The 14,001-nt window shown below is 50.5% G+C and overlaps 1 protein-coding gene across 9 annotated transcripts in view; it reads right to left on the bottom strand.

Moving 5' to 3' along the window:
* Positions 1–14,001, bottom strand: part of Scn5a (sodium voltage-gated channel alpha subunit 5) — a 76,754-nt gene that overhangs the window by 40,278 nt on the left and 22,475 nt on the right. For all 9 annotated transcript variants that reach the window (XM_028767403.1, XM_028767407.1, XM_028767405.1 and 6 more), the window contains exons 7-13: positions 12,456–12,519; positions 11,187–11,328; positions 10,615–10,812; positions 9,409–9,588; positions 8,505–8,876; positions 4,839–4,971; positions 3,838–4,076 (exon numbers count right to left, since the gene is read on the bottom strand). In XM_028767403.1, the coding sequence (XP_028623236.1) occupies positions 3,838–4,076; positions 4,839–4,971; positions 8,505–8,876; positions 9,409–9,588; positions 10,615–10,812; positions 11,187–11,328; positions 12,456–12,519 (1,328 nt within the window). The remainder of the gene's footprint in view (positions 1–3,837; positions 4,077–4,838; positions 4,972–8,504; positions 8,877–9,408; positions 9,589–10,614; positions 10,813–11,186; positions 11,329–12,455; positions 12,520–14,001) is intronic.

Here is a 14,001-nt window from a genome sequence, read left to right as displayed (position 1 = left end):
AAACACTCATACACAAACAATCCATTTGTTTTTTAAACAAAGAGGGTTCCTTTTGAGACAAGGTTTCACGGAGCTCAGACGGGTCTCAACCTTGACTCTTCTTGTCCTCAGCGTTTATCTTTCATGAGACCACATGATGCAGAGTGTAAACCTGAGCTTAATGGGTAACACTATGACTTCTTTCCATGCTAACTGAGCTCCCTTTTCTAGTATTATTATTAGGGTCTGTGGCAGATTCTACAGCAGAGATATGCCATACTATTTCAACTAATCCTCTATGGTAGACAGTCTTCTCTAGAAAGACTGTCATAATGGATACCATTTCGCGGACATATTGTTCAATTTGGACTGGTGTCAATGAGCATTGGTGTGGATTCTGATATGGTTAAACTGATCCTCAGAGACAGGTTTTAACTAACGCCACAAACAGCGTGTGACAACTGTCTCCCTCTAAGGCTAATCCTGTGTTTCTGCTCCTCACATGCACCTGTTTAATCGGCCATTCCTTTATCTCTGTGGATCTTCTGAACAGCCAAACTGCTGTTCATAGTCGTTGCTGTTGATTGTCCTATTACAGCGTCTGCTTATTTTTGAATTATATATAAACATAACTTTTAGATTAGGAATGTTATCTCCCAGTCTGTGCTATGTACTGCTGCTGTTCCCCAGGCTTGTTATTTTTATTTTTTTAAGTTAAGAAATAGTTTAAGAGCTGGGCATGATGGGTGCATGCCCATAATCTTAGAACTGGGGATCACAGGGAGGAGGACCTGGTGTTCAAGGTCATTCTTAGCTTTACAGTGAGTTCGAGACCAGCCCGGGGAACACGAACAAAAACAAACAAAACAATCAAATGTTAACATCTTTCTTATTTCCTTCCAACACCGGTTTTCTGTTTGTTTGTTTGTTTTTGTTTTTCAAGACAGTGTTTCTCTGTGTAGCCCTGGCTGTTCTGGAACTCACTCTGAAGACCAGGCTGGCCTCCAACTCACAGATCCCTCTGCCTCTGCCTCCTGAGTGCTGAGATTAAAAGTGTGCACCATCACTCCTGCCCCGATGCTGTTTTATTTATTATCACAAGATAGTAGTAGCAGTGGACTGAACCTATACTTGCTGTATGATACAGTGGGCACTATCTATCACATATATAGGTGCCATAACTTTTTGGGTTTTATAATGTATCTTAATAGATGGTAGAAAAATTGCTACCTTTCCCCCCAAGACATTTATTTATTTATTTATTTATTTATTTATTTATTTATTTATTTATTTATGTGACCATGCATACGTGCATGCAGGTTCCTTCGGAGAGAGGGCAGGAGGAGGAATCTTCAGCTTCAGACAGTAGTGAGCCACCATGTGGGAACTGAACCCAGGACCTCTGCAAGAGCAGCAAGTGCTCTTAGCCACTGAGACACATCTCCAACCCCAGCCCAACCTGCTGTATTTTTAACTCCTTTATAACGGGAGACTTTTCAAGCTATCTTCTCCCCGATGTTGCCTTTGATTATGTAATAGGCTGGACAGTTTAATCTGCCAGTCTCCTCTTTTATGGAATCTGCCTGAAGCGTCTATCACCACAGCAAGATTACCTACCTGTGTTTATTTTGTTGGTTTTGTTTCTTTACATTAATATTTAAGCCACTTGGACTATATTAACTTCAAGAAAACCAAAGCCTTTCATATTAGCAACAACACTATCCAAACAGCATGAAATGCAGCTGTTACTGGTAATGAACATCGGTTTAGCACATCTGTCAATCACAAGCTGACAGTTCGGGAGAGTGGGTTCTCCATCACAACCAACCTCTGCCCAGTCCAACCCAGCAAACTACACTTAAATCCTGCAATGGCCATCTGATGGGCACGTAACATCTGCAGATGCACCAGGAGGCTGCATGCTGAGAGCTACCAAAGACCACTCAATAAATACCCCCAGCCTCACCAAGAGACCCCATGCATTAGATGCACCTCCTCCTTGATTTACAAGAAGGAAAATACAAGCCGGGTGGTGGTGGCACACGCCTTTAATCCCAGCACTTGGGAGGCAGAGACAGGCGGATTTCTGAGTTCGAGGCCAGCCTGGTCTACAGAGTGAGTTCCAGGACAGCCAGGACTACATAGAAAAACCCTGTTTTGGAAAAACCAAAAAAAAAAAAAAAAAAAAAAAAAAAAGGAAAATACAAGAATAGTCAAATAGGCTTAAACGACTGGAAAAATGTTGAATAAATTCTGCAAATGACCACTTAAAGCCCTGGGTTTATAAAGCAGTTAAGGAAGAACATATCCACAGCTCACACTGTGTGCGAGGTCGACCTGCCCGTTCGAATCATCAGAGCAGCTGGGCCTGAGACGGGGCCAGGTCTGCTGTGAAACAGACCTGAGACCCAGCTAGGGTCCTGGCTAGATCAGTGAGCCCAGGGGCTTTGGCCAGCTCTGCTCAGGACCTCTAGAGAGGCTGGCAGTGCCCACGTGCCAGGACACAGTGGATGAATGGCTGATTCTACTCCCACTATACCACCCCTGCTGCCTCAGTTTCTCCATCTGTAAAGTCAAGATGTGGGGTCAGTCTGTCTAATAATAACTACTGCAGCCATCATGTATGCTGATGGCTGGTTGTTCGTGCAAGTTGGAGGGAGGCACGTTACAGACATTATCTTATTCGGTCTCATCAGCTTCCGATGAGGTCCATATCGTCTGACTCTTGCATCTATTAAATTCAGCAAATACTCATTGTGCCAATTACCAGGATTAAGTAATTTGCTTATGGTTCCCAGTCAGTAAGAGCTGAGTCAGAATTCAAACCTGGCCCCACATGTCAGTGGCTGACTAAGCACACTTGGTTATCCATCACCTATCTACCCACCCATGGGCTGCCACCGTCTGTCCACACATCTATCCTCCTTTCTTCCTTCTCTATGTAGCAATCCACCCACCCACCCACCCATCCCTCCTGCCCCCACTCTGCTGCTCTCTAACCACTGTCACCTACAGATCCAACTATCTATCTATTTCCTTCTGTCCTTCTCTCTATCTCCCTCCCAATCTAATTATGGATACATTCACCCATCCATCTCTAATTCCTTTATCTCTAATCATGTGTCTATCTTTTTATCCTTCCTTTCTTCTCTCCCCAATTATCCATCTGTCCATCCTTCTAGTCTTACACCTAATTATCCTCCCGTCCATCCTCCCATCCATCCTCCCATCCATCTATCCATCCTCCCATCCATCCCTTCATCCATCTTCACATCCATCCTTCCATCCATCCATCCTCCCATCTATCTATCCTTCCACCCATCCTCCCATCCCCCATTTGTCTCTCACTCTCCTCCATACTTATATACCCACCATCTACCCACCACCTGTCCTTTGTTCTATTCTTTATTGAATCATCCATCCCTTTATCTTCCACAACTTCTAATAATCCATTCATCTCTCTGCGCTTCCCTTCTCTCCTCTGCCCACCCACTCACCCCTCCTTTCCTCTCTCAGCAGCACTGGATGCTCCTCTGTGCAATCCCTGCCCTGCAGAGCCGCCCCTTCCCTCCTGTATTTCCTCCTGCATTACCAGTGCTCACCAGTGGCTGATCTCCATGAATTTCATCTGCGCCCACTCACTTTTGTCGATAGCATTTGAACATCTTCACAAACTTTAACCCCATCCTCCCACTCAAATCAACACCTTTGTTCCTTAAAACCAGTCTCTAAAACTCCCTCCTCCATGCTATCTCCAGGGACCGATCCCTTCAAAAGCTCCTGTGATGTTCAGAATCCCTTCCCCAAGCCATGGCCTTCAGGGATGCCCACTTCAGAGCTGGTGACAGGTAGTCTTACCAGGTTTCCGATCTGCAGCATCTCCTCAAACTCGGCTGTCATGTTATAGTGCTCCAGAGCCATGAAGAGCGTGTTGAGCACGATGCACATGGTGATAGTCAGGTCAGCAAATGGGTCCATGACCACGAACTTCACCTTCTGCTTGATGGACATCCAGAGTGGGCAGCACTCCCAGATGAGATAGTGCTGGGCAAAGCGGTTCCAGCACGGTGGACACTTACGGTGGGACTCCTCCAACTCTGGGGACAGTGAGGGAGTTAACTCGGTTTATTGACCAAGTTGTCTGCATCTGGTGCCATTCTAGAAAGGTCTTGTGACTCAGTTGAGGGGACAGCAGGGTGCTAAGTGGCTGCTGCACACTGAGGGAAGGCGAGGGAACTGGGTGGCCTGTGCTCCTTACTCTGGGAATGTGTAAAGACTAAGGTGGGGAAACGGGGCTATGACAGATTAGGCCTGTGTAGGTTTATAAGACAATTGCATCCCATGGATATGGATGTTCTCAGAGCAGGACAGGTTGCAAGTGAGGGCAGGAAGCAGAACAGCCAACTTCTGATATGACGGAGGTGAGGTGCTGGGATAGCGTATAAAACACAAGCATGCACACCCAGGGGAGGATGACACAGACAGGGCGCCCAGTTTGGCTTGGAAGGTGTGTGGCGTTGCCTAGGCTGGGACCAGCTGGAATGGATCCAGGATTGCTGTAACAGTCTAAGTGGATATGGGGATGGCTGACAGTAGGCTAGAACAGGAAGGGCTAGATGTGATAGCTTTAGACGGACTGAGGCATGCTTCGGAGAGGGGTGGGGAAGGGCCTGGGGCAGTGGATGGATGTGGGGGTACCTGGGAAAGCAGCAGCAGAACCAGAGAAGAGACCAGAGAACAGGCCAGGGCATTCACAGTCAGAAGAAGAGATGCCTGGGGGTCCAGGGGCTGGGGCAGACACAACGCCGAGGGGGCTGGAATGGAGGTTAGAGGGGGAGGGGAGAGTGGGGGACACTGACCTTCCAGGGCGCTGGTGAGGACACTGACGGCGCTGAGTGCCCGTTGCCGGGCTCCGGGCTCCTCAAAACCATCTGCACATGGAGCCTGAGGTGTCAGCATCTGAGGCCCACCAGGCTCCTCCGACGGCGTGGTCTGTGTGCAACCGGGAGACAGGCATCAGCCTGGGAGGGGCTCAGGTTGGGGAGGACTCAGGAAGACGGAGTGACAGTCTTGTTTCTGTGTTTTGCTCTTTAATTTTAAAATGGCATACACTCCGTTCATTCTCGTGGGTGTGTGCACATGTGGAGGTCAGAGTTCGGCCAGCGGGCGTCAGCTGTCTCCCTGGCCATGTGCATCTCGGGGACTGAAAACCCAGGTTCTACAGTCAGCAGCTACAACCTTTGCCCACATAACCATCTCATTAGCCTTTATTTATTTATTTATTTATTTATTTATTTATTTATTCATTCATTCATTCATTCATTTATTTTTGAGACAGGGTCTCTTGTAGCCCAGGCTGGCCTTGAACTTGACATGTGTCTGAGGATGTCCTTGAACTCCTGATCCTTCTGTCCTTACCTCCCAAGTGCTTCCGAGGTTATAGGTGTGTGCCACCACATCTAATTCATGCTGTGCTGGGGATCCAACCCAGGACTTTGTGTATGCTAGGCAAGCGTCCTGACAGCTCTCCCTACCGAGCTACATCATAGCCTCAAGAATGGAGGACCTGCCTGGATAAGGAATGCTTGACTTGGAGAACCAACCCTACTCCGGCTGACAACTCCCTGATCCTTGCTCCTGTCCATCACCGTCTCCTTCCTTCTACGTCCTCAAAGTACACACACCACACAGGCCACTCCAGTACCGGCATGCCATATGTGTTAGAACACACAACAATGATCCTAATCAAAGCTCTGTATCGGCAAGGACAGAGAGAGGCTGAGAAGGTCTGACATGCTCTAAGGATACATTCATAGAAATGCCACACAAAACCAGCATGGTGCTTAGATGAGGCCCGTGGCAGACCATGTCATACAGAGGAGAGGTATGCCTGGGTCTAAATCAGAGAATTTTTATTTTTAATGGTTATATTTTACATACATGAGTGTTTTGCCTGTATATGTTGGCATACCATGTGTGTACTTGGCGCTCACAAACACTAGAAGACGACATTGGATCCCTGGAACTGGAGTTGTAGACAGTTGTGAGCCTCCATGTGGATGCTGGGAATCAAACTCTTGTCCTCTAGAAGAGCAGCCAGTGCTTGTAGCTATTGCGTCATCTCTCCCGCCTCTACTTAGAAATTTTAAAATGGTCCTGAGATTCCTTGTCTTGCAATCTACCTTCATAAACACTTTATACACACACCCAAAATACCAAGAGATACTGTTCTTTGCAGTAGTGTTCCTCATAACTAAAGGAAGTGACTAGCCGATAGGGAGATTATTAAATTCAACCCTGAACTCTGATACAGACGACAGTGAGAAGCTGATCTGGGTACATTCCCTTGATCACATCTCCGAGACACAGTTAGATGCAAGAGCAGGACAAAGATCTGGAGAATTGAACGCCCAAGTGTCAAAGTGCTGACACTTGTGGAACTGAGCCAGGGCACAGTGGAAAGTGACAGACAGGTCCCTGGTCACTCCATGAGCCTCTACATTGCTGGGTTGCCTTCCAATAATCACACACAAGTAGAAAGACACTGCTGGAAGCATCGGGTGGGCGGGCCTTGTCTAGGCTCCTTCCCCTAACCCACCCTGAACAAGACAGGCCTCCTCCCACCCAGATTCCCCTCCCTCCACCCTCCCACTGACTGGGGCCCTATGTACCCAACACAGGGCTCTGTTTGTAGACTAGAAATGGGCTCACAGGGGACCAGCAGGGAGTGAGGAAGGCATTCCCAGGGGCTTCTGCCTGCTAATCTCTTTGACTTTTCAAATGTCTCCATCTTGGACGCTAATTCCTTTAACCTTACAAACGACTCCGCCTTGGCCCGTTAATCCCTTTAAAGTTACAAATAGGCCCTGCAGAAGTGAGAATGGGTGAAGTCAGAGTTCCCGGTAATGAAGTGTATGAACTTGGATTCCTCCCGACATGTGCAGCACAATGAGATGATTTTCTCCCTAATGGGATTAGGAAATTCTATTAGCCTCCAGCTCTGCCTGCCTGAGGCCGGGGCTCCAGAGCCTGACTTGGAAGCCAGATACCCCACCCTTCAGGTGATGGGTCCTGAAGGACACAGATGACTCCACAGCCCTTAGGGGTCTTGAGGTTCCTTCCCTTCACTCCCTCTATAGGGGCTAGACAGTTGGCAATGTATCCCAGAAGCCTTTGCTCGCTCACGTCAACAGCACATAATAACAGTAACCAGTAACATGCCCAAGCGGTGAGATCTGGCCTAAGTCCTGGACCTGTTTCGGCTCCCTCGGTTCCACTACCACCTGCTGACGTACGTGTTAAATCTGATTTCCACTTTGCAGGAAATTGAGACTCCAGATGATTAACCCGTATAAAGACCCACAGCTAGCAGTCATGTGGACTGGGCCCTCCTTCTTCACACCGCCTTCCTGACCAAGATCCCATTATCCAGTGGTTTCCCCATCGTTGCTATCCTGTCTGTAGATGTGTTCCTGAGAGGGCTGTTCAGGCGCTGGTATGTGGAACTGCAGGGGCCAACTGGGCAGTCACCAGTGTGCCACCTTCCATGATTGTAAGCACCTCGCTGACGACAGCTCGAACAGTTGCTGCCTCTGTTCCAGCCTCACTGACCTCATGGTGCCAGACAGGCTCATTCCCAGGCTGTCTGCCCTTCTGCTGTGTGTGACACACTTTGGCATGGAAAGCATGGTACTGTGACATTTTAACAGTGCCAGTCATGTTCCTGTCTGACTTTGATCCTGTCTACATCAGCCACTTTGAGTATTTTTCATCCATTATACAGATGAAACACTTAAAAGGGTAGAGGAGCACAAAGACTTGCCAACAGCCGTCTTGCTGGTAAGCTGCCATCCAGAATCCAAACCGAGGCTGATGTCGAGAGCTTAGGCTCTAACCACTCGGCACACCAGCCCTCCCAGATGTAGAAAGCAACATGGCTCCTCGTGGTTGCTGCTTAAATGTCTCCTAGCGTGTGTTTTGGGGGTTCCTCTCTCGTTTTCCTGCACCCCACTCCCAACACTTACTATCTTGGCTGGCACTGAGTTACAAGTTGGTAAAATATTGGATTACATCTTTACTCACTGAGTGAGTGCAGTCTAGAATCCTCTGAGGGCCCTATTTACCACCTCTCCTTGGTCCCAGGCTTGCCTGGATGGCTCGTTCCTGTCAGGGTGATGCAGAAGGCACCTGACACAGTACATGCCCCCCCCCCCAGGACACTGGTCTTCTGTGGCACCTCAGCAAGGATGCTGCATCAGGTGTGAAATCTCTGATTCCCTCACTCATTACTACCCCACACGTGTTTACATAGACATTTTTCTTTCTGTCTTCTCTTTTTCCTTTTGACTTGTCTGCCTGCCTAGTTGGCATGGAAACTGTAAATGGAGAGCTGTTCTGGGAGTGGGGCACACACACAGTAGGCACTTGATCAACATTTAGCCAGTAGTTTTGAGCCTGGTCTCTATCACCAGTTTGGGAGGCAGATCTAGGCTGGTGCTTGCAGGCTGGGGGATGGGGTGGCTCACCGTGTCTGGGGGTCTGTCCAGCACCATAGGGCGGAGAAGGTGGCTCCCCGGGGAGGTGGCCTCTGCGTCACCTGCCCCCAGCAAGGAAACTACCCCATTGCAGTCCACGGTGCTGTTTCTTTTCCCATTGAGGACGTGACCAGGAGCTGAGGTTCCAGAGCCGGGCTGTCCTTGGGTGCTGGGACGGCGCAGGGGCCAGGGCACCAGCAGCGACGTTCGGTGGCTCTCACTCTCTCCTGCAGTACTGTTTTCATCGTCTGCAAAATCCGCCTCGGAGCCTTGGTCCCGTCGCCGGAACGTGAAAATGCTCCCTCGGCTGGAGCGGGGCCTCATGGATGTCCGGCTGAGCCCATGGGTAAGGCTGAGCTGATTCTGAGGGCACAGGGAGGGTGTGTGAACCACAGGGCTCGGCCTCTGCTTCAGCCAAAGTATCATGGTGTCAGCCCAGCTCACTTCCCAGAGCACTGAGACTTCTGCTGGCCACAGGGGGGCTGGGTGGGGGCTTAGGAAGAGATGGGGTGTCACCTGCATCTTCTGGGGTCTCTACTTACTTCATCTCTGTGTCTCTGACTCTGAAGCTGCCCTGGGCCTAGAGGTGGGGCTAGGCTGGGCAGCAAGAGCTAGGACCAGCACTTGGGACCTATCACCCTGTACCAAAGGCCCCTACTCCCAGTGCTGGTCCCCGCACATGAGGACTAGTTCCAGGTAGGAGGCAGCACTCACACACAAACCCATCCTAGCTCTCCCTCACTTTAAGAATGACTACAGGGAAACTGGAAGGGATGGGAGGGGTCAAGCATGACTTTCTTAGAGACTAAGCTTAGGGCTGTGACCACATCGTGGGGAGGCGGAGAGGAGGGCACCACAATGGGCTTTTCACAGGCCAGAACCACATCAGGATTACCAATGCTCTGGGACCATCTTCTGAGTCCGACTTGGGGATCCTGTCATCTCCACCATCCTCTGTCCCTGAAGACAGCCTCTTCCTCCTCTTGCTCCTTCTCTCGTGGTTGGTTACGGGGGCCAAAGGAGACATCTCCAGAGAGCTACGGGACACGGTATCCACACCCCTGATGGTGAGAGCCTGGAAATGGATGGGGGAAAGGGTGTTTGGGTTATGGAGAAACCCTGGCTAGCCTCAGGCTTAGGCAAGTTGCCCTATCAGACTCCACGCTTGACTCAGAATGCAGCCATGATGGGGTAGATTCCAGGCAGACCCACAATGCTTTGAGAAAGACAAAGAACCTGGAAAGGAGAGCAAGTAGCCAAGTCTGGGTATGGGATGGGTGAGAGAGAGGTGTTGGTGAACAGAAGAAATACCAGAATAACGGTCAGGAGTCTTCTAGAAGGTTCACCTGGCCAGGAGGGCAGTGCGGGTGGGGCATGAAGGCAGAAAACACATACAGACAGGTTTCTTTGTTCTTTTTTTTTTTCCTGTGTGAGTGAACTTGTGTGTGTAGGCCAGAGGTGTTCCCCGGGTGCCATTCCTCAGGGCCACTCCCCTTGGTTTTTAAGACATAGCTCACTGGGACCCAGAACTTCCTGATAGTCTAGGCTGGTTGGCCAATGAGCCCCAGGGATCTGCCTGTTTCTACCTCCCCAGTGGTAGGGTTACAAGTCACACAGTGTTTTTTAATGGGGGTTTCTGGAGACTAAACTCAGATTCTTATGCCTGTGTGGCAAACACATTCATAACGGATCCATTTTCCCAGCCCCTTCCATTTCCGATAGCTATCACAAGGGAAGCTGGATGTGGGGAGCCAGGGCAGAATGGCCCGTGCTCATTTCCAGCCTTGGACTTTCCTCACTAGCCCATCAGGAAGTATCCCTCAACCAGACAACCAGAGTCGGCTACACACAGGGACACAGATCTTGTACCAGGCATGGCCTGTGCCAACAGAGGCCATGTTTACTGAGACACTATCATCCAGACCCCACCCACTGTGTATTACCTTTGCCTGGAAAACACAGTGACACAGGAACCAAACTTACCCACGGCACACCATACCAACAGGGCCACCCTGCTCAGCAGTCACCGCCTGCCACGCAGAACGCACCACCTACCAGCCTTACCCAGCATGCACCGCACCTCTAGCCACTGCTTGCTCACCTCGTGTTCTTTCTTGAGCATCTCCATGGCCTCCTGGAAGCGCTTCTCCTTCTCTTCCGTCTCGGCGATGGTGGCTTGGTTCTGCTCCTCGTAGGCCATGGCAACCACAGCCAGGATCAAGTTCACCAGGTAGAAGGAGCCCAGAAAGATGACGAGCATGAAGAAGATCATGTAGATCTTTCCTGCGGACCTCAGGGTCTGGGGGAGCAAGGGGCCAGTGGTCACCCTCACTGAGGCTCCAAGTATTACGGTATTTCTAAGACCCACCTGTAGAAGGTCATGTGCTAACCCACAGGAGAGTGTCTCACTTAGAAGGAGGCAGGTATCTCACCAAATGGGGAGACTGCTATATCTACAGAGAATGTCCTGTCTTACAGGGTGAAGGAATATCTCATCCACAGAATACAGTGTCCTCTCTAAGGGACTGGAACTTAGTCACCAGCCCTTTCCCCTTCCCCCTCCATAACCCTCACCAGTGGAAAGTTACTGGGGACCTTTCTGGCTAGCTATTTGTGTAGCTTGCGCTGGAGTCCATGCCTAGCACCCCTCTGCTGGCCCCGGAACCCATGCACCTGCTGGTATAGGCGTTCCCAGCAGTCCTGTGTCATCAGGCGGAAGAGCGCAAGGAAGGCCCAGGCGAAGGAGTCGAAGCTGGTGTAACCGTGGTCTGGGTTCTCACCTGCCTTCAGGCACCGGTAGCCCTCAGGACATGTCCTATAGCCAGACATACACACATACACACTCTGTCCCATGCTGTGGAGGATGCTGGCTCATTTCCCTGGGCAGCCCCAGTCTATGCTCAACGGGTCTGAGGTTGCATCACCAACACAGTGCCAGGCTTTTGGGTCCTGTACCCATGATCTTGTCCTTGCAACGTTCATGACTGGCCAGGTCACCATCTTCCTCTCTTCTAGACCTACTTGGAATTTCTAAGGCTCACATCCAGTTCCCCTCCATCCAACCACACACCCTTCCTCATGGCTGCTGCTATTTCGATGTCGTCACCTCCCCTGGAGGAAGCCCATGCTCCCTCCTTAGCTCATCCACCCCCTGGGGGAGCTGAACACATTTGGAGCTCCAGAGGGAGAAGAGGACCGGCAAGGCTTGGCTAAGTGTGGACAGAGGCAGGTGAAGGGCTGGACTGGGTTGCATCTGGAAAAGTGTCTATTAACGCGCACATACACACACACACATAGACACACACAAACACACACACACACACATGTTCAAGCTCTCTCTTTGACAGGGTGTGTGTGTGTGTGTGTGTGTGTGTGTGTGTGTGTATGGGGGAAAGGGGAGAGAAGAAGAGAGAGAAATCTAGTTGGAGAAACTTGGCAAGTGCCAGGATATTGCTAAGGGTGCCTCAAACCCCAGACACTGCAGACACCTCCCCCATGGTGGAAGGAGCCTGGAACCTCACATCAGAACCAACCGCCACATGGTGACCCTGTGACCCCTCATCTTGACTCAGACTACCATGCACCGAGCCCTGGAAACTGCACCTGGAGACAGGGCATGTGAGGCTGCAGTCTCATGTTCTGCTTGTCCACAAACAAACTTCAGCCACTACACTGAGGTCACACTCATCCCGGAAGGGCAGAACAGGAGAGATGGAACCAAGGTCTAGTTAGGACCCTGCAGGGTATCCTGGGTGACTTCCTTTCCCCAGCCCATCTTTAGGCCTCTCCTGTCCCTCTAGACCTGTCCCTGGTCTGTCTTTACCAGTTCTCTCTTGTATGACAGAGGAGGGGTACAGAAACTTTCAGGGTTCTGGTCAGGAAAGTCTTAAGACACAGCAGTGGGGAAGTACCAAAAGCCACTGGGAGGACTGTCCCACCTACCCGGCGTCAGAGCTGTTCCCACACAGCAACACATCTGTGGTGCCATTCTTGAGCAGGTAATTGGCTGCAAGGAAAAACATGGGTGAGTGGCTTGGGTGGGCCAGTTCTGGGTGCCCCGCCTCACACTGGGTTCTGGAAAAGACATCACTACTGTTCACTTTCCTTGGCCAGTGTCCTGATTGTTACCTATACCTGGCCAGGACTTGGTGGCCCTGGTTGCTTCTCTAACTCATTGTCCTTTTCACTGATGCTCCTCTGCCAGTGTCTCACACACTCTTGAAGATGTAAGAAGCCCTGGGCAGGGCTCAGCTGTCCCTCTGTCCCCACAGGCAGCTTCCGCACCCAGCTCCAAACCACTCAGGGGGGGGCCAGTCAGAGCCAAGAGAGCTCTGAGCCAGGAGGCAAGGGTCTGGGCAGAGCTCCAGCTTGGCTGCCGTGTCACGGTGTGGCCCACTGCCATGACATAAACTGGTGGAAGAGATGCCTGCCGATCACCATGGTAACCCTGTGGTCTGTTCTGATGGGGCTGGGTCCAGACCAGGTGAGACACAGCCTGCCTGCCTTGCCTTCTCACCACCAGTCACCATGATTCGCCTTTGTCTTGGGAAGCATTTCTCTAAGTGTGGTCCTGATGGGTAACGTTCGTGGCTGGGAACCAGCTGAGGCATAACTTTCCCACATGTGAGCTACACTTGACTCAGAAGCAGACCAGGGCCCAGAGCCTGTTTTCTGGAACCTTTCAGGCAACTCTGGTGAATGCTGAAGCTTGGAGCCCTTCATTTCCATGAGGCCACAACAGACACCCACATCCACCCACAATCTTTTGTCTGCTTGTCTTCCAGTGGGTGCTAGTCCATGTATGAAAGAGGCCCTGACTTCAGAAGAGCCCTCCACATCTTTGTGGCGTGGCATCTGGCCTTGCCCCGGGATCCTCCCTTGATCTGGATGGATGGTACTTCCTGAAAGAGGAGGTGACCAGCAGCCTGGAATGGTGGTGAAATGGAGGGTGCACACACCCACACAAGCCAGGTTACTCAACCTTCTTGAAGGGTTCTAGGGTGTGTGCACATCGGAGTAGCAGCCTGGGCACTCAGCACAGACACTGAGGTGAAAGCTCTTACCTCAGGCATGGCGTCACTCAAGCCTCACGGGCTCCAGGGAAGCTGGTCTCCTCACCATCTCCAGCTGTCTGGACTCGGCCTATCCCCAAACTCTGAATATGTAAAGTGCATGTGCGTGCGTGCATGCGTCTGTACGTGTGTATATGTGTGTGTGTGTGTTTGCTCATAAAAGGGTCAGAGGTCAATGTCAGGGGTCCTTCTCAATGGTTTTCCATCTTATTATTTTGAGACATGGTCTTTTCCTGAACCTGGATCTTGCTGATTTGGATAGTCTGGTTGGCAAGTTAGTCTCTGTGACTTTCCTGTACCTCCCCAGTGGTGGGTCTACATTATCTATCTGTCTATCTGTCTATCTGTCTATCTATCTATCTATCTGTCTATCTATCTATCTATCTATCTATCTATCTATCTATCTATCTATCTAT

This window comes from Grammomys surdaster, unplaced genomic scaffold (genome assembly GCF_004785775.1).
Source record: "Grammomys surdaster isolate TR1022 unplaced genomic scaffold, NIH_TR_1.0 172, whole genome shotgun sequence".
In the NCBI taxonomy this organism is placed as follows: domain Eukaryota; kingdom Metazoa; phylum Chordata; class Mammalia; order Rodentia; family Muridae; genus Grammomys; species Grammomys surdaster.
This window is presented reverse-complemented; position numbering and strand designations above follow the sequence as displayed.